Here is a 20,086-nt window from a genome sequence, read left to right on the forward strand (position 1 = left end):
TAGTATTAGTAGTTAATCAATCAATTTGAGCTACTTGATCTCACCAAAATAATAACCACGCAGTAAGCATGTAATTTATCTAGTCAATGTTTTATTTCCTTCCCTTTTCCTTAAATCGCGTCTATATACTATACAACCTTCGTATCAGGTCCTTCCCAAACCTCCCTGCAATATTTAAGTCCTTTAATGTCTCCATAACTTACCCACACGTCACATCCCTTATGTCACGACCCAAGCCTAGGGCCTAGACGTGACCGGCGAATGGGGTACCCGAAGGAACCCCAAACTAGCCTCATAGCGTATCATTACACATTCTTGGTCGCGGAAGCAATTAAAATGACCATAAGCAATAAGCATAATCAAAGGGGGAAATCGGGACTAAGGGAGCAAGAAAAAAAAAAGAAGAAATGATACATAAATACCATAGATGAGTCAAGCTCAAGCATAATACACAACTTGTCCAACACCACCTCTAAACATGAGTACTTAGCGGGGGCCAAGACAAACTACCGGGCTCACCCTCATAGTCAAAACATAACTAAAAAGAAAAGTCTTATACATAGCAAAAGATCATGAGCAACGTCCCCGGAATGGAGGACTCACCAATAACCTTGATAGGAAATCGTATTAGCCACGCGGAGGAGGATGGTCAAGCGGTGCTCCGGTCCCTACATGGTGACATCATGTAGGCATAGAGTATGCATTAGTACGTTTGAATGTACTAAGTATATGGGATGCAATGCAATGCTACAATAGATGGACATCATAGGAAAAATGCATAATCATACCCGATAGATAGCACATTAGAGAAATGATATGTATAATGATGCTTACATAAAAATCATATTTAGTGGGACGTAGTACATGTGTGGTGAGTGACCATCAATATAGTATTTCCAAGGCCTACCACCCCCTTGGAGAGGCGAAAGAGGTACAAACCCCTCAATGTGGTTACCCGGGCCTACCACCCCCCGAGCTAGGGACCAAGGTACAAACCCCTCGATATGGTTATACGGGCCTACTACCCCCCGTACTAGGCAACCAAGGTACCAACCCCTCGATACGGTTATACGGGCCTACTACCCCCCGTACTAGGCTTGGTCGACTCACAACACTATATAGAGAAAATCATATACATGTATCCCTTTCATCATCATTTCAATAATTATATAATCATCCGACTCATAGGATGTACATTGGACCTTCCATTTCCTATGAATTCTATAAATGACATTTTATCAAACACATGGTGGGCTATTGTTCATGTAGATAAAATCATGTCTTTCAAGAGTACTAAGTCCAACCAATTCCGAAATACATATAAATCAGCCCACCAACAACATACATATATATATCAACCTTCATAATTTGATCATGGAAGCATGAAAACCATAAACATCACATAATAATTCCATTTCATGATAATATGCAAAAATAGACCATAATAGAATGTGTAGTAGTAATTCCATAATTCAAGAGTTCATAAATGATCATAAGGACCCATAAACTTGAAGTAAAATAGAGGATAAATGGTTGGACTTGTGGAAAGGAAGGTTTCCACAATCAACCCACATACCTCAACTTTGGAGAATCCTTGATGAAGATTGGAATGGAGAATTGATGCTTGAGATTGAGTCTTGAATCCGGAATTAGAACTTGAGATGTTTGAATTTGGTTGAAGATCTTGGTGGAATTTTGGAGAGGGATTAGAGAGTGTTTTTGAGTGTTTTGAAGCTAGAAAGAAATATAACTAAGTATGGGACAATCCTCTTTTTTATAAAAGAAAAACGTCCAGCCGCTACAGTAACTTTAGCTACTGGAAATTGAAATTCTGCCCGGACAGGTTTTACGAAAATGGTCATAACTCCTTCATCCTAACTCGGAATGAGGTGAAACCAATTGCATTGGAAAGATAACTCGAAGGGCTTTAATTTAATAGGTAGTGGCCCTTCCAGTTCCTTGTGTGCTAAGAGATATGCCCCTTTAAAGTTGATCCTGAGAATCACATTTTTTGCGATTTTCAAATTTTGATACGGTTGCTCTAAAATTCGGGTTAGACCCATTTCCCACTCAATTTTACCCCCTGAATAAGAATATGAAGTCGAATTTCCGAAATCATGCACGGATTTTGAGATATATGAAAATTACAATTATAGGTGTTTCCGAAGCACATTTTCGGGCATTTTTGGGGTCGTTTCACCTTATCATAACATACATAAAACAATCCTTAAACATAATAATATAACAGAAGAAATATGAATCATGGTTTCTGATCACCAACACTTGAAGAGTTAACATTACTTTTAAGGTGCTCAAACAAGCTCATGACTGAAGTTAAAGAGGACTCCCCTTCATGGCTGTCCCAACATGCACTAACCACCAGAACATCCTCCCCAATATTGCACCATGTAAAAGTAACAATTTTCAACTCACTAACACATACCAAGTGTCCTAATTAAATCAAGTACAAAAGGAAGAAAATTGCAGTAGCTTACCTTGCTGGACAGAACTATCACTTGCTAAGACTTGAATTCTTCAAGGTAAAGGTTGTTCTCCTTAACTTGTCTTTAATTATACATTTCAATAGCTTGAACTCCCTAATATTCAAGAACCCTAATGGTATTTAATGGATGTTGTATGAAGTTAAGAGAGAGAAGAGAGAAAGCTCTAAAAATTAAATTTTTGGCAAAGTAAAAATGGTTGGAAAAGGCTGATATCAATCTCTTTTAAAGGGACCTGCCTTGGCTGACTTTCTCACTCATTTTGGGCCATAATTTTTTAAGTAGGTGACCCACCTACTTGGACTTTTCACTTGGGCCTTTTTGGAATTAAGAACATTGGGCCTTTTGCCACCTTTCTTGTACTTCTTTTGCAGCCAAACATGTGTCTTTAATTTAGGCCACACATTTAAGTAGGTGATGCACCTACTTTTCCATTCAAATTATTTCTTGTGTGCTTGGAAAGATTGGGCCTTGACTGTCCATTTTCCCCTTATTCTTCTATTCAACTTGGGCCAAATTAATGCAAGTAGGTGTAGTGTACTTGGCCCAATAACATGGTCAAAAGAATCTTAGTAGGTGATGCACCTACTTGGTCCTTTGGGCTGGTCAATAGGTTAAAGTAGGTGATGCACCTACTTGTCATCTACTAGCTTAGTGAAGTCAAAGCAAGCACCTTAATATTTTATTCCATTTTCTAGACCTTAATACCTTTAACTTAACTTAAAACCTATATACACTATGCCACTTTAAACTTTAGACTCAAATACCAACTTATGATCTCAAGTTTAAATACTTCCTTCGACTTCAACTTAATCGGGTCACATTAAAATCTACGGACAGTTCACTTTAAATCTATTCTATTGTCACTAGTTGCATAGGAAACCGAGTCCATAACTATACCACAAGGAAGTTTTTTTTAAGCATAATAAATAGAACTAGTACACGTAGAATACGGGGTGTTACAGAATCATTGTATCTTTTCCATATCAATCGTTAGTTTCTAGATAAGCTTTTCAAGGTTCAACTACAAAAGCCGCTACTTGAAATTTCTGATAAAAAAATTGGCACACTGGTTATCTCATCCTATGTTGAAAAATGGCATCTAACATTTGCTCTTCCTAGCGAAGGAACTAAGAAGCAAAAGGCGGGACTACTCACTCCGATGAAATAACAGTAATAAGCACTCCGCATTTTAAAATGATATATTCATTTGACTTATTTATTTCTTTACAATATACAATTTCATCATGTAGTTAACAAGAAAAGAAAACTTGAGCGCAACGAAGTTCAATCCCGTGACTTATAGCTGAATTTTGATTGTCTTCACGTGACTTGGCATATATAGCTGGATTTTTGATTGCCTATACTATCACTATAAAATTAGCTGCCTCAACAAAGTTTCTCCTTTTGGGTACATATTAACAACCCACATCTAACTATTTATAGTTTTTGTGTACATAACGGTAAAATTGTGGTAGCCACTATTTTGCCTACTCAAAATGTTTGTTCCAACTAAGTAAGTATATAGTATATGTTTGTGTTCATACACTCTTAGCTTGCTTTATTTTTAGTTTTTCTTGAACCCGTGCATACACAAAAATTTATATCTAGTTATATATGTAAATGTAATAGTTCTTCCTTGGAATAAATTGAAAGATGGTAAAACAATAAATTATGAAAACGTGATAGATCATAAATTAGTGACACGTTAATTGGCGTTTAGTGGGTTAATAATATGATAGAATGATTACAAAGAGATATGGTCACTATCTATATCATGGTACATATCGTGTGTTTATAGAAGCTATGATCATTTTCTACGCAAATTAATATTTCTAGAAATTTACAAATATTAATGTGAACTAATGATGAAGATAAGTGTGTTTGATATTCCTAAGCCTCAATTAATATTATTTGATCGTAAATGAAAGGTTTTATATGAATATTGCTAATTCTTGTTGCTTTGTTATAACAAGAACACATAAATTGGATGTAAAAGCTAAAAATAGAGGAAAAATGAAATAAATCTAATATAATGTAGTGTTGCGCTTCAGCACAACATAAGACTCAAAGGTGGAGTAACCAGCGCATAACAAAGGCAAGAGTGCTACAAAGATGCACTATCAATTACATCTTGGAGCTTCAAAAGTATTATGATACATTCAAACTTACACCTTTAAACAATGCGATCGTATGTAAAATAAGTGATGCGACCAATATAGCAGAATCCCAATGGAAATAAGCAAGAAAAATACAAATTGAATAATTACGTGATTGATAATCTAATTTCTATTTCGTGACAGTATAAAAGATTGTTATGATATTATGTCTACAATTGAAGTAACAAACTTGTCGTTCCTACACCATCAGTCAACATTATTCAAGAGTTAAACAATTTATTCAGTATAATTTTTATTTAATAGAATATGATTTGTATAAGTGACAAGAAAATAAATAAATGAAATTGAAGAAGCAACACAATAATTTTTTTTAAAAAAACAACACATTCCACCACATATTCCAATTGGAATTTTGGTGTCCAAAAAAAGAATATGCTCATCTTTGAGAAAATATTACCACCATGCATGCTAAATAAAANGATTAAATATTTTTTTAATTATGTGGGCAAAAATGCCACATGTCATCGATTCATTGGCTACTTTTGTTTGTTTCTCAAAATTTATTATTTAAGAACGATTTTGGGCACAAATGACAAATGTCTTCATTTAATTGGACACTTTACACGTCATTCGCGAGTGCATTACACACATTACATATTTTCGCTGATTGTAAAAAAAGTGTCAAAATGACACAACGAAAATTTACATGAGGTGTCTAAAATGAACAAAGTCTAGTTAGGGTGTCTAAGTGAAAGATCGTGCCAAGTTTAGGGGGCCACCGATGGGTTAGCCCAAATAAAAATAAGATGTAATCTTTTTGATTGGCGTGTTACCCGATCGTAGATCCGGTCATCCGACTTTGACCCACCCACGCCATTAGCCACCCACTACTGACTATTTAAACCGGTAAACCGAAATATTGTGCTCTTTAGACGGAGCTAATCCCATTCTCCTGAAAAGAAATTCCGCCACTTCTTCCCGGTAATGCATCTTCTTTCTCCTCTTTACATCTGCTTTTTGTGATTTCTGCTTAGGTTTGTAATTTTTTTTATAAGCAATCGTCGTTATCTGTTTAGCAAATTGAATGATTATTCGTTTTTTCTGTCAAGACAGATCTAGATTTGAAAAAAAAAATCACTTTCCTCGTAAAATTCTGTGTTCGTTTATACCTCTTTCGTCAAAATTCTTATTATTTTTATGTGTTTGGTTCAGATCTCGTACTTTTCATCAAGTTCTCTTTGTTTTGTTTGTGATGTTGTTTAGATCAGTGAAAGAGATAATTCCGTTGATTTTATATGCAGAATTTCTGAAATTTGATAGTTTTGGTACAATGTAGTGTTTGAATAGTTGGAACTGGTGTTGAATTAAGTGGATTTATTGGATCTGAATAAGGAGATAATCAGTGTGGGACATTCTAAACAATGTTCTAATTTTGTTCGTCGGGCTCGTGGATTGAAAAAGGAAATGCTGAAGAAAGATCAGCCTAAATTTTGAATAGGACTAGATTAGTTGTTAAATGAAAGGACAGTAATTTAATAACAATTGGTTGTGTTGACTCGATATGTGAATTGAGTGTATTTTCCTAAAATGTAGAAACAGTGATGTTGAGTTTCTTTATTGTCAATTTTAACTTGCCTTTTAGGACTAGAGAAACAATTAATGTTTAGTAGTAGGTGAATTTTTATGTTAAATCCTGATTTTGGTGTGTATATATAAGATAGATGTTGTATAATCACGCAGAAGTCTTGAGAGAAATTTTGTACAATGATGCTGGAGATTAAAATGTACACCGGATAGTGCAGCTTATTTTGTCTGCTGATTTTGTTTTTGCGTGAGAGAGTATCAGAGAATTGCACGGGATAATGATAAGCATATTTTATCTGCTGATTATGTTTTTGTGTGGTAATTATATAGAAGTAGACTGCATAGTGCATTTTCTTATAAGGATCTCCATTATATTACTGTGTGTGTGTATTTGTATGGATAAATCTACCAAATTACTTTTGTTTGTTCTCTTGAATGATGCGATGAATTCATTCAAAGTACTTTCTTCTTTATAATTGAACAATTTTGAACTTAATGGCTGATATTACCACTCTTCCTAACTCATGGACCAACAATTTGGAATACTGGTATTTGACCATTAATTTGTTTTGAACTGATAGATTCTTCTATAGTGCTAGTCTTATTTGTGCGAAGTACTTGGTAGTAATTTGAATGTCTGTACACTGCGCTGAATACTATGTAAGTATGCATCCTTTGCGGGTTTCCTTCCAGTAATTTCTGTTTTCTGAAGTATTAACAGGACTTACATTCAACTTTACTACGTCTTCCTAACTTGCTCCTCATTCTCTGTTTCGACGTGTATGACAGATTTGACTTCAGAATCTTCATGAATACTAGAACTACTGTGGTATCTGCAGTTTCCTGTAAATCGGGAAACAAGAACGGCTTCTTCTGCTGGATTTTGTTGTGCTTGCTTTCTAAGTTCTTTAAGACTGCTACGCAGAACGTGCACTCATTTGAAGCATTTGGAAAGGCTTGCCTACCATAGTATTAGTATTTGTCCATCTACATCTGTCAAAGAGCTGCTGGAAACATGGTTTCTTCTCAGCTCTTTGCTCCGACAAAAACAAACTTGCAAAAATCTTTCCACCGGCAATTGCTTTTACCACTGAGTGCCCCCGGTTTGGTTCCTTCTGAGCAGGTTGAACTCGATTTCTCTGATGTGTTTGGTCCTCCTCCGTGTCTGGCCTCAAATGAAACAAGTAATGGAATGTCTGAGGGTGTGGTGTTTCCAGCAGATATGAGTGAGCTTGTCTATGATGATCCGGAGATTGTACACAGTAGATCACATTCTTTGGTTGGTCCTTCTTCATATAAAAATCAGGTACTGAAACTTGGGAGGCTCACCATTCATGAAGCAGAAGATTCGCTGGAACTGATAGAGAATGTTATCGAACAGACAATTAAGGAAGACCAGGAGCTATCTGTCAACGACTCAGCAAAAGGTGGGACTGTCTGTCTTGAAGATTTTGAAGTCATGAAAGTTGTTGGCCAGGGTGCATTTGGGAAAGTATTTCAGGTTAAAAAGAAGGGTACATCAGATATTTATGCAATGAAGGTAATGAGGAAGGATAAGATTATGGAGAAGAACCATGCTGAATATATGAAAGCAGAAAGAGATATCTTGACAAAGATAGATCACCCATTTGTTGTCCAGCTTAGGTACTCATTTCAGGTGATTTCCTAGATCTCTCATTCAATAGGTCTCTAATCATTGCCCAACCACACAAGGATAGTACTGTATTACAATCTTTACAACTGTTGATTACAATTCAATCTTTCAACTTTGGAGCTCTTTTTGATCATCAAACACTTTTTCCATGGTTTTAACTTGCAGACCAAGTATAGGCTTTACCTTGTGCTCGACTTCATTAATGGTGGTCATCTCTTCTTTCAGCTCTATAAGCAAGGCCTTTTCAGGTAGATTTTCCCTTCTTGCTATCTGTTTCTTTGTGAAAGCTGAAACTATGAATTAAGTTATTCCTGCTTTGCTTCTCAGAGAGGACCTGGGACGAATTTATGCAGCTGAAATTATATCAGCAGTGTCTCACCTTCATGCAAATGGAATAATGCACAGGGATCTCAAACCGGAAAACATTCTAGTGGATGTGGATGGCCATGTATATTCACCTCTCCCCTCTCTCAGTTTCTGTGTGTGGGTGGACTAGCGTCTTCACACATCTGATTTTTTCTTCTTTGCATGTAAAGGTTATCAATTTAATTTCCTCAATCCCCTTACTTGTTGTAGGCCATGTTGACTGATTTTGGACTTGCCAAGGAATTCAAAGAGGACACAAGATCGAACTCCATGTGTGGAACAGTAGAGTACATGTCACCGGAGATTGTTCTTGGGAAGGGCCATGATAAGGCTGCAGATTGGTGGAGTGTAGGAATTTTGTTGTTTGAGATGCTCACGGGCAAGGTCAGTATCTATATTCATGTATCTGCACATATAGCTGGAGAACAAATTCCTTTTGTCACTAGTCTTAGCCATTACCTAATCATTTTCTTATGAGAAAAATCCTGCACCGATAATGTTCGTAGACTTGCTTTAAGAGCCACATGCTATTCCAACAAGGTTTTTCTCTGATTTGACCTATTCCATCAATCTCATTAAACTAAATTCACATATGATGAAATAAAGGGTGCCCTATGGTGATTTCATCTGAACATGTAGCCTCTTTAATTTGGAGGCCAATTTACTAAATAATTTATGATATATCACTTCTATCAACTGTGGGGCATGGAAGGAATCTATCATTAGCAGAAACAATTGGACTCTTTTACAAATATTTAGATCTTTCGGACCTCAGGAAACTTCAGTTGTACATATATTTTCCTGGAAAGAGAATGCCGCATCCTTCAATAAATTCAACTGTACATTCCGTGCTAATGCTTTGTTTTTCTGTATTCGCAGCCTCCTTTCACTGGAAATAGGCAAAAGATTCAGCAGAAGATAGTTAAGGACAAATTCAAGATGCCAGCCTTTTTGTCCAGTGAAGCACATTCCCTTCTTAAAGGGGTAATTTTCCTTATATCCTCTTATTCTCTTTGCAAGTCTCGTTGAACTGTAGTTCACTTGTACAGTTGCAGTAAAAACCAGATGAGATTATCCTTTTTGTCCTCACACTCACACCCTTGTTTTAATTAAAGATGGTACTCCCTTTATCCCGTTTTATGACAATTTTCTTATTAAAGAAAAACACATTTCTATTTTTGAAAACAATTTACTTTAAATTTCTCATTTTTCCCTAAATGAGAAGTCTTTATAGCCACACCAATGCCATGACATGTTTAATACCACTAGTTTCAAGTCTTAAACCCACACAAATGTTATTATGATGGGGGTTTAAAACCACAAGTTTAGAAGTCTTCTTTCTCAAACCTCACTTTGAGTCAAACTACGCAACTTAAATCAGGATAGTGAGAGTATCTTAACTTGTTTACGGTTCTATAGTAATGTCATGCCTGCCTTAGTTAGAGCTATGCTGCTAGATGTGTTCTCAGATGATTTTTTTGTTCTTTACCATTTCTCTAGCTGCTGCAAAAGGACCCAACTAAAAGGCTTGGCAGTGGGCTGAAGGGAAGTGATGAAATCAAGGACCATAAATGGTTCAAGCCAATCAACTGGAAGAAGTTGGAGGCAAGAGAGATGCGGCCAAGTTTCCGTCCTGAAATTGCTGGAACACACTGCATTGCAAATTTTGATAAGTGCTGGACAGATATGTCATTGGTTGATTCTCCAATTTCGAGTCCAAAGGATAATTCGGACCCTTTTCAGGGTTATACTTTCGTGAGGCCTGCTGCTTCCTTTCTCCTGAGAAGCAGTCCCTTGTGCTAGGATGGTTTGATGAGATAGCACTGTATGTTGTTCCATTTTCTTCTCTAGGACGTAGTAGCCAGCTGAGTTCATTCGTTGGGTGAATGAAACCTATCCTTCTGTACCATTATTTAAGTTGTTTCATTTTCTGTTACTGATTCAGATACTCCTTATCTTAGACCTTCCATCAGGTGCATGACACTAAGGTTTGGTAAGGTTGTTTGTACTTTAAAATTATAAGATTCGTGGCTGTGTTGCACTTTGAAAAAAGAAGAAGAAAGATCTTGTTTTTCACTTCCCTTGATAATATGTATTTGGTCTATGGAAAACAACCTCTTATAGAAGTAAGGTTGTGTACGCACAATCCTCTTCAGACTCCACTTGTGAGATTACACTGGTATGGTGTTGTAATACGTGGGCTATGGGGAAGGAAAAGACTAGCGATAGAAAAAAAAGAATTACTTCTTTACAAGATGTATATGTTTATTGGCTATCATGATTTAACAAAGCAACATGTTTCATAAGGAAGAACGAAAATTCTAGCTCTATTTTTTTTTTGTTCTCACTTTATTATACCATGACGAAAATAAACAACAAAAGGCAACTTGTATTAACTTCATGAACATGCTTTACATATAGATATAACTTTTCTTTATTGGTGTTTTGCATACCTTATGCATAAACTTTGGGTTATTGTTGTTTCTTACATGACAAACTGGATACACGTTCCACAGAAGATACATATATGTAGTATTTTATGGGTCATGCAAACATTGACATACCTTCAACATGTTAAAGCTCTTCATGTAACTGGAAGTTGTCAAGGGCATGTTTCTTCTTGCAACCCCAGTGGCATTTCCAAGAGCAGAGGGAATTGTAGGTATTTAGCCTCTTAGAATGAAGAGATACGATGTTCGAGGTTGAAAGTGCCTTTGAAAGTACTATTGCATAACCATCATCCATGTAATCTGTTCCTTCTGGAAACACTTGCCACAAAAGACTTCCACCTCCAGCCCCTCCTTTCTTAGTAGAATTCAAGAGTATTGTGTAAACTGTACTGATTAGTGAGTCTCTGAAAGTTGAATTGTAGCCAGGGTCTTTTGCAGAAACACCGAACTCTGAGAATACCACTGGCATGTTGAGATAGTTCTCCGCGTCATCAATATGTGCTTGCATCCATGTCTTGGTGAATCCAATATGAGCATCAGAAATCTCTTGTGAAATCCTGAGGCATATGCAGAATGTTAGTGGTATTGCAGTATGAATGATGCTGTAATAGTTCAGTGTGCTTACCAAGAGTCGGGATATATGTGAGCTGAGGCGAAATCAACTCCAAGAACCTGATGGTTTCTAATGAAGTCAGTTCCGACTTGTTGAGCATAGGAGTTTGGGTTGATCTGAGCTTTATTAGGAGTCGAGGGACCATAGAAACCTTCCAGTCCGATCTGCACCAAATGCTTCGGATCTATTGTCTTCACATAAACTGCCATTTCTTCTATCCAAGCCTAAAAGTATCAAACAGAATGATATTTAAGTTGCAAGTGCAAACATAGTTATTTGCTTTGACAATAAACGATTGATGAGTTATAGCTAGTAGTTTAAGTGTGACAAACATGCAGTTTATCCCCAGAAGGATCTGATTCACACCGCGGCTCATTCATCAGTTCCCAACCGAAAATAGTAGGGTCATCCTTGTATGTCATGTTGGTAAAGGTATTAACTCTATTGAGCACAGCCTGCAGAAAAAAAATTTCATGTTTGACAGTTAATACAATGCTGCATTGTAGAGACGACAAAATTTACAAGTCTCCTTTACTTTCTTAAACTCCGTGCCAAGTCAAAACCATACAAACACATTGAAACGCAGGGAGTACTACAGAAGAAAATATTTATAATGTGTTGCTGTGATCACCTTCACATGAGCCTTGTAGTAGCTTTTGAGTGTGGGATGAGAGAAGAAGTCATCATCAGAAGTCAAATTCAGGCCAGCAGCTTTACCCCATTTTACATACTGCGATTTTCCACCGTATGCTTCCCAGTTGTTGACTAGTGACAGTATCAGCCTAATCTTGAATTTCTTGGCTTCACTCACCACAAAATCCAGAGCCTGAATAACAAAGAACATCGATACTTGTTAGCTTCTCTGTTTAATCAGAAAATGTTGTTCTAATTTGTCTCTGCAGCCTGATCAGATGAAGCAATGAAGGTAGTCCTTTGAATGTTAGCATATGTATACAACAACAACGATCACTATGTCTCAATCTAAGCAAGTTGGGATCGGATATTTGAATCCCTACTGACCATGTTGCCTCAAGCATTTGAAGGTTAGCATATGTGTATACAGAAAAATATGGGCTACAAGATAAGCAAGCATACCTTGAAAACGTCTTCGTCATAAACAGCAGGAGTTTTCTGAAGAGCACGCCATTGACCATCATTGAAAGCCCAAGTTCGGCATACTGATAGACCGACAGCAGATGCCTGCTGGAACACCTCAGTAACTTTTCCCCTTGTGGACTGATCAGCAGCAAACACCATCAACCAGTAAGTGTTGAATCCATTCACATAGAAAGGTTGGCCATTCAACACAAATTGGTTCCCGCTCTTCTGTACCATCGTCCACGCTGCTCCATCTTCCATCTCTCCCCTGTCACGTCAAATCCATCAAACAATGCAAAATCAAAATTAGAGAAACAAACAATTCTCTGCAAGGAAAAAAAGGAGAGAAATGCTAACTCATTCCCAGCTTCATCAAACGGAGCAGAATTTGCGTTCTTTATGAACATAACAAGTACAAAACTAGCAGCCAGAAAAATGAACTTAGAACTAAAACTCTGCTTATGGCTGACCATGTTGGCAAGTGAATGGACAAGTTGAGATTATCTTGAACAACATAGTATATATATAGATGCACAACAGGATGTTTCCGAGGTTGTTCTGTATAAGCAACAAGCTTATGATAATAGACAGAAGTGTTCTTGAGGGAATGGTCAAAGCTACCTTGAAAGCAAAGATCCATTGTCCCTTCAACTAGTGACATCATATTGATCATATTTCCATTCTTTTCTCAAAACATTTAAAATGATTTATCGATATCGATCAAATTAATAACTATGACATTAAGTAGTAAACCAGAATATTAAGTTTGTGATGGATGGCTTTCAAATTTGGATCAAATGTCTTTATCAATAGAAAACTTTGTGAAAAATTATAAACCAAACTCCTCAGCAATCAGCAATGATAACATCTTAACTGTCATATGGGAAGTGGTCCTTGGCTTCAAAGCATTAGAGATGGAGCATCATTAGTATAAATCTCTAAAAAACAAAAAGACAGAAAAATGTGCATACTTATTGAAATTCACTATACTGCAAGTTCCTTATAGAATATGGATCAAGAGGACAAAAAACTTCTCTAATATATTAAAGAAAGAAGGGTTAGGCCTTGTTAAAAGATAAAGCACTAAAAATTATTCATGAATCATGCCTTTGTTTCAATTTATGTGTCTTTTAACTTATCTTTTCAAAAAGATTGTCATTAATCTATATTTGATCACTAAAAAGTGTTATTATGTCCTCCGGGGGACTGGACTCGACCAAGAGGTTCTTTGTTTTGCCCGCTCATTTTACTTCCGTACAGGAGGAAATGAGATTCAAATCCATGATACAATCTTCTTGTATGTTTGATTTAGCAAACTAATGCCTTAAGTTTTCCTTTAATTTCAACCCCCACATTATCAATGTTTTAAGACGACAAGATTGAACAAGCATTTTTGGAAATACTATAACATCTTTAGTTTAAGATCAACAAATTCATAACTCTCTTTTATTTTCATATCTCCGTGTACAATCAAACTAAGACACATAAAATAAAACGGGTAAGTATTTATGACTAGTTCGAAATGATCACCGTCAAACACAAGATTCAAAACTCAAAACTTCTTATACTTTAAGGCATCTTGTTTCCTTTATCTGCACTCTTTCATTTGCTACTTACAGTAAGAAAGTGTTATTAAAGTGAAAAAGTAAGAATATCTAAAAAAAGACCAAAGTGGAAATCTAACAGAAAGCCCTCATTATCTCATAGGAGTTGAAATCATCAAACACAAACAAAGAACAACTTGTATTTTCTTTATGATACTAGAAACTTAGGAATGCCCATTGTTCCTAATAAGTGATCCTAGGATGCAAATGATTCAGAATTTGGAGTTTATGGTTTCTATAACGATCTTAAATTACATATAGTATAGTGTTGGTATCGAAATAGCATAAAGTCATACGGAAGCTAACAATTACAAACTTTGAACAACGGAAAATCAGACACAAAGAGAAGTATACTAGGTCAATTGACCTACATCTAAAGAAAGACTAATTTAATGACTATATTGTGGATGCTATTGTGTCGTCTATGAAAATCTTTTTCGCCAAAAAAAGATAATTGTTATTCACCCTGACTATACTTAGTGAATTTAGTTCTATATATATACATGATCTAACTATTACTAGAACATAAAAAAAAAGTTGGTACAAAAAGAAGAGTTCAAAACTATTGTAAACTCTAACAAGTCAAGGATAACTCCAACCTAAGTAAACATCAAAAAGTAAGATTAAGTAACATGAAAATGACTAATAATTTTTATTATTTAGGCAATATAAATGACTAATAAATCCTAAAAAGAAAACAAATGAATATGTACCTCAAAATTTTACAAAAAATGACATGTAGTAATTTCTTGCAGAGAAGCAAAAGCCCATCACACCACCAATAATTTGTTGTTACAAGTTTTGAAGGTCCATTCCTATCCCCACTCATACTTCTAATTATTTTTTTTAAAATAGTAAAAATCTCAAAATATTTTTAGAGTATGAACAAACAATTGAATAACAAGAAATGGAAAAACTCACTCTTTATATTTCTTTTTTTCTAATATAAGTACTAGAAACAAAGTGTACCGACATAGTTATACGTTTCTTATTTAAATTCTTTTTCTCCTCTTCTTCTTCTTTTAATAGAAAAAACAACTCACTCTTATTTTGTCTTTTTCTTGGAGTAGAGGAACGAGAAATGGATGAATTCTCACAAATAACGTGAAAGTTTAAATACTTAATTTATTGAGTTGTTAAATTTTTTATTTTCGTAAAAGTAACTATACATTTGTTTTGCACGAATCTTATTGAATTATACCATAATTCGCTTCTTCACATTTATTTATTTGTCTAATTTTATTTTGATACAAATATAAAAAGTTTTTTAATTTTTTTTTTTATGATTTTAAATAAAAAATACATTAAATATATTAAAACGTCATTTAATATTTTAATCATAAATATATTATGTAAAATTATCAAAAAGAAATGAGACATTTTTTGTAAAAACAAACTAAAGAAATAGAACAGAACAATATCTATTTGATTATTTTCAAATTAACCTATTAAGTATATATAAAATAATTAAAAACATCACTGAACAAAGAGTATCTATAAAAAAAAATTCACAATTTTTTTGAACTTTAAATAATTTACTGATGAAAAAAATCTCAAAAATTCAACCCTCTAAATATTTCTTTTTGTTATAAATACATTAATGTGGATGTCATCCGTAACTCTCTTCAAAGATCATCCGTAACTCTTTTTGAAGTTCATGTATGAAATAAATGAACACTATTTAATTCATGTAACTTTGAAGAGACATTTTGTACTATAAATAGGCGATGATTATTTTATAAAAAGAAACAATTGAAAAGTACAGAAGAAAGAAATAAGAAAGCATTACCTCCCATATATCTTGTCTATATATTTATTGTCTGATATTATTTTATATTGCTAATATTTCACAACACGTTATCGGCACGAGTCTCTAACCAACTGAGACCTACTTAATTCAAAATTAATTCCTAAAAGTTAATCAACTTTCTTTTAGAGTCAGGTATACATTTATATGTTTATAACACCTCTAATAGGACTTGCATAAATTTTTGATCGATAATTTAATTACTGCATATATAGCTTGATTTAGCTATTATTATGATACTTTACTAGGCATAATAATCAATACGTTTCAAGTTTATATTGTTATGTTATTTATATGCTACTAACTTATAACTCTAAATTAATTACTAAGTAATATGATAGCATACTAGTTAAAATAACTCGTAAATATTTTCATACATTATGATAAGTATATTGGTGTGTCATTACGAAGAATATTATTGTATTAAATATGACTTGAAACTCTTACAAAAATTTGGCGTTAATATCTATTGAACCTAATAATAAATATTGTAGAACAATTAAAATTACATATTAAAACTAATGTTTCAATACATCATTAGTTTATATGTTTTTGAGACATTCAATGTGCATGCATATAACATATAATATATTTTATAATCATATTATACTTTATCATTTATTATAAAGAAACCAACATCATAATATTAACTCAATTATTTTATGATAGTTTTCATCATGTCGAATTTGTCAAAACTTGAATTTGTGGCACTTGACATTTCTGGAAAGAACTATTTGTCATGGGTACTTGATGCTGAAATTCACCTTACCGCTAAGGGTCTTGGTGATTGTATAAACGAAGGAAATAAGGCATCAAGTCAGGATAAAGCGAAAGCTATGATTTTCCTTCGTCATCATCTTGATGAAAGTCTGAAGGTTGAATACTTAACAATGAAATATCCACTTGAATTGTGGATATGTTTGAAAGGGAGGTATGACCACCTCAAGGCAACTGTATTGCCAAGGGCTCGTTATGAGTGGATGCACTTAAGGTTTCAAGATTATAAAACTGTAATTGAGTATAACTCTGTTGTATTTAGAATCACTTCCCAATTAAAATTATGTGGGAAAGTTATAAAAGATGAGGACATGTTGGAAAAGACACTAACTACTTTCCATGCCTCCAATATGATATTACAGCACCAATACCGTGAAAAGGGTTTTAAAAAATACTCTGAATTAATCTCATGCCTTCTGGTGGCTGAGCAACATAATGACCTTTTAATGAAAAATCATGAAGCCCGTCCCACTGGAAGTGCTCCATTACCAGAGGCCCACGGGGTAGAAGCACACGGCCAGTCTGAAATAAGACAAAATAATCAGGGCCATGATAATGTGCGTGGATGTGGCAAAGGCAAAAGACGATATAATAATCGTCGAGGTGGTGGTCATAACAAAAGGGAGAACAATATGGGTTCTCAAAATAATCCTTCAAAAGGCAAGGGCGATCACTGTCATCGTTGTGGCCTTAAAGGTCATTGAAAAAATGAATGTCGGGCACTTGAGCATTTTGTTAGGCTGTATCAAAATTCCTTTAAAAGGAAAGGGAATAAAAGTGGTGCCTCTTATTCTAATGCCCGAGTGGATTCACATTTGACTCTAAAAAATGATGCTCAGGCAGGGTCTTCTCAAAAATATGATGAGAATGTTGAGGCGAATTTAGCATTGAAAGATGATGCTTTTGATGGGCTCGATGATATTACTCATCTAGAAGCTGAGGACTTCTTTAGGGATCGCAATTGAAGATTGATAATTGAATTGGGAAATGAATAATATTTTGTGTTTTTAATGTCTTACTTAAAGTTCATGTACTTAAATTTTCTTTTGTTAAGTTTCATACTTCTTATTATGTATTTTTATTTTTATGAAGATAAATAAAATTTCCTAATCTTCAGTTGGATCCAAGATGAGTAATGGAGATATGTGTCTTCTGGACAGTGCCACAACTCATACAATACTAAGAGAAAAGAAATATTTCTCTCATTTGGTAATGAAAAAGGCATATGTTAATACAATATCTAGTAGCACAAAATTGATTGAGGGCTCTGGAAGAGCAACCTTATTACTACCTGGAGGAACATTATTGGTAATTGATAATGCATTGTATTGTAGTAAGTCTCATAGAAACTTGTTAAGTTTCAAGGTTATTCGCCAAAATGGCTATCATATTGAGACTACGAATGAAGGAAATGTTGAATACCTTTATATTACTACAATAAATGCGGAGAAGAAAACTATGCATGAAAAATTGCTTTCACTCTCTTCTGGTTGTACCATACAAATATTGGTACGGTTGAATCACATGCCATAGTAAACAAACGGTTTACTGGTTCTAATGATTTTATCATTTGGCATGACCGGTTGGGCTATCCCAGTTATAATATGATGCGCAGAATAATTGAGAATTCACATGGGCATAGTTTGAAGAACCAAAATGTTCTTCAATAAAAGGAATTCTCTTGTGCTGCTTGTTCACAAGGAAAGTTGGTTATCAAACCATCAACGACTAATGTTAGAGTGGAATCTCCCGCATTTCTGGAACGGATACAGGGTGATATATGTGGGCCTATTCACCCTGCATGTGGACCATTTAAATATTATATGGTCTTGATAGATGCATCTACAAGATGGTCTCATGTGTGCTTATTATCAACTCGCAATATGGCTTTTGCGAGGTTGTTGGCTCAAATAATAAGGTTAAAATCACAATTTCCAGATTATGCAATAAAAATAATTCGTCTTGATAATGCTGGTGAGTTTACATCTCAGGCATTTAATGATTATTGTTTGTCCATTGGAATAATAGTTGAACATCCTGTTGCACATGTTCATACTCAAAATGGTTTAGCAGAGTCATTGATTAAACGTCTTTAATTGATAGCTAAACCATTGTTAATGAGAACAAAGTTGCCTATTTCGGTTTGGGGCATGCTATTTTGCATACAGCGGCACTTGTGCGCATAAGACCAACCAGTTATCATGACATCTCCCCATTACAATTGGTTTTTAGTCAGGAGCCAAACATTTCCCATCTTAGAATCTTTGGTTGTGCGGTATATGTTCCAATTGCTCCACCACAATGCACAAAGACGGGTCCCCAAAGAAGGTTAGGGATATATGTTGGGTATAAATGTCGTTTTATTATAAAATATTTGGAACCTAGAACTGGAGATTTATTTACGGTAAGGTTTGCTGATTGTCATTTTGATGAATCAGTATACCCAACATTAGGGAGAGAACAAAAGCAATTGGGAAATGAGATAGATTGGAATTCACTTTCACTGTCTCATTTAGATCCTCGAACAAATCAATGTGAGCAAGAAGTTCAAAAGATAATTTATTTGCAGAATATTACAAATCAATTGCCAAATGCATTTACTAACCTTTCACGGGTTACTAAATCATATATTCCAGCTGCTAATGCTCAAGTTCGAGTTGATGTCCCGATAGGACAAAATGTTAAGGCAAATGAGTCTGGACCACGCTTAAAACGTGGTAGACCAATTGGTTCCAAGGATAAAAATCCTCGAAAAAAAAAGGAATAAATAATCAAGATGATCATAATATAGAGGCAATTGCTCATGAAGAGCTCCGAGACATAATAAATGAAGACACCACAGAGGAGGTCCATGTACCTGAAAATAATGAGAATGAAAAAATCTCTATAAATTATGTCTCGACGAGAAAAAGGTGGAATCGAAATAATATTGTGGTGGATAATATTTTTGCCTATAATGTTGCAGTTGAAATAATGCAACAAGATAAGGATTTAGAACCACGATCTGTCAATGAATGTAAACAGAGAAATGATTGGTCAAAATGGAAGGAAGCAATTCAAACAGAATTGGCTTCACTTGAAAAACGTGAAGTTTTTGGACCAATAGTCCGAACCCCTGAAGGTGTCAAGCCAGTTGGGTACAAGTGGGTTTTTGTGCGAAAACGCAATGAAAATGGTAAAGTCGTAAGATATAAAGCACGACTTGTGGCACAAGAATTTTCGCAAAGACCTGACATTGATTATGAGGAGACATATTCTCCTGTGGTAGATGCAATTACCTTCAGGTATCTAATAAATATGACAGTTCATGAAAAGCTTGAAATGCATCTAATGGACGTTGTCACAGTCTATTTATATGGCTCACTAGACCACAATATTTTTATGAAAATCCCTGAAGCACTCAAAGTGCCTGAAGCATATGAAAATTCAAAAGAAAATTATTCAATAAAGCTTCAGAAATCCTTATATGGATTGAAACAATCAGGGGAATGTGGTATAATCGTCTTAGCGAA

General features: G+C 34.9%; 2 protein-coding genes and 1 long non-coding RNA gene across 5 annotated transcripts in view; 1 reads left to right on the top strand and 2 right to left on the bottom strand.

Annotated features, from left to right (window-relative positions):
* LOC125866403 (uncharacterized) overlaps positions 1-20,086 on the bottom strand; it is a 220,536-nt gene that overhangs the window by 22,574 nt on the left and 177,876 nt on the right. The gene's annotated exons all lie outside the window — the stretch shown is intronic.
* LOC125866380 (serine/threonine-protein kinase AtPK2/AtPK19-like) lies at positions 5,507-10,305 on the top strand. The gene is made up of 7 exons (XM_049546777.1): positions 5,507-5,602; positions 6,995-7,862; positions 8,025-8,107; positions 8,187-8,307; positions 8,436-8,609; positions 9,105-9,209; positions 9,726-10,305. Exons 2-7 carry the CDS (start codon positions 7,221-7,223, stop codon positions 10,026-10,028), a joined length of 1,428 nt encoding a protein of 475 aa, XP_049402734.1. The 5' UTR covers positions 5,507-5,602; positions 6,995-7,220; the 3' UTR covers positions 10,029-10,305.
* LOC125866381 (mannan endo-1,4-beta-mannosidase 6) lies at positions 10,613-14,864 on the bottom strand. 3 transcript variants are annotated; one of them, XM_049546779.1, is made up of 6 exons: positions 14,704-14,864; positions 12,384-12,654; positions 11,920-12,114; positions 11,621-11,743; positions 11,301-11,512; positions 10,613-11,232 (listed from the first exon to the last, which is right to left on the bottom strand). In XM_049546779.1, exons 1-6 carry the CDS (start codon positions 14,817-14,819, stop codon positions 10,800-10,802), a joined length of 1,350 nt encoding a protein of 449 aa, XP_049402736.1. In that variant the 5' UTR covers positions 14,820-14,864; the 3' UTR covers positions 10,613-10,799. The 3 variants fall into 3 exon arrangements, with proteins under 3 accessions (XP_049402736.1, XP_049402737.1, XP_049402735.1); XM_049546780.1 differs by lacking the exon at positions 14,704-14,864 and adding an exon at positions 13,008-13,130; XM_049546778.1 differs by lacking the exon at positions 14,704-14,864 and adding an exon at positions 12,744-12,929.

The sequence above is a fragment of the Solanum stenotomum genome, chromosome 5 (genome assembly GCF_019186545.1).
Source record: "Solanum stenotomum isolate F172 chromosome 5, ASM1918654v1, whole genome shotgun sequence".
Taxonomy (NCBI): domain Eukaryota; kingdom Viridiplantae; phylum Streptophyta; class Magnoliopsida; order Solanales; family Solanaceae; genus Solanum; species Solanum stenotomum.

Bases quoted from the DNA above. Each gene is read 5' to 3' on its own strand.
- LOC125866381 (XM_049546779.1), bottom strand. From the start codon at position 14,819: ATGAGTGGGGATAGGAATGGACCTTCAAAACTTGTAACAACAAATTAT. The intron at 12,655-14,703 runs GTACATATTCAT...TTGACGTGACAG, and splicing joins ATTTTTTGTAAAATTTTGAG to GGGAGAGATGGAAGATGGAG. The intron at 11,233-11,300 runs GTAAGCACACTG...CATATGCCTCAG, and splicing joins CACATATATCCCGACTCTTG to GATTTCACAAGAGATTTCTG.
- LOC125866380 (XM_049546777.1), top strand. From the start codon at position 7,221: ATGGTTTCTTCTCAGCTCTTTGCTCCGACAAAAACAAACTTGCAAAAA. The intron at 8,308-8,435 runs GTATATTCACCT...TACTTGTTGTAG, and splicing joins TAGTGGATGTGGATGGCCAT to GCCATGTTGACTGATTTTGG. The intron at 8,610-9,104 runs GTCAGTATCTAT...CTGTATTCGCAG, and splicing joins TTGAGATGCTCACGGGCAAG to CCTCCTTTCACTGGAAATAG.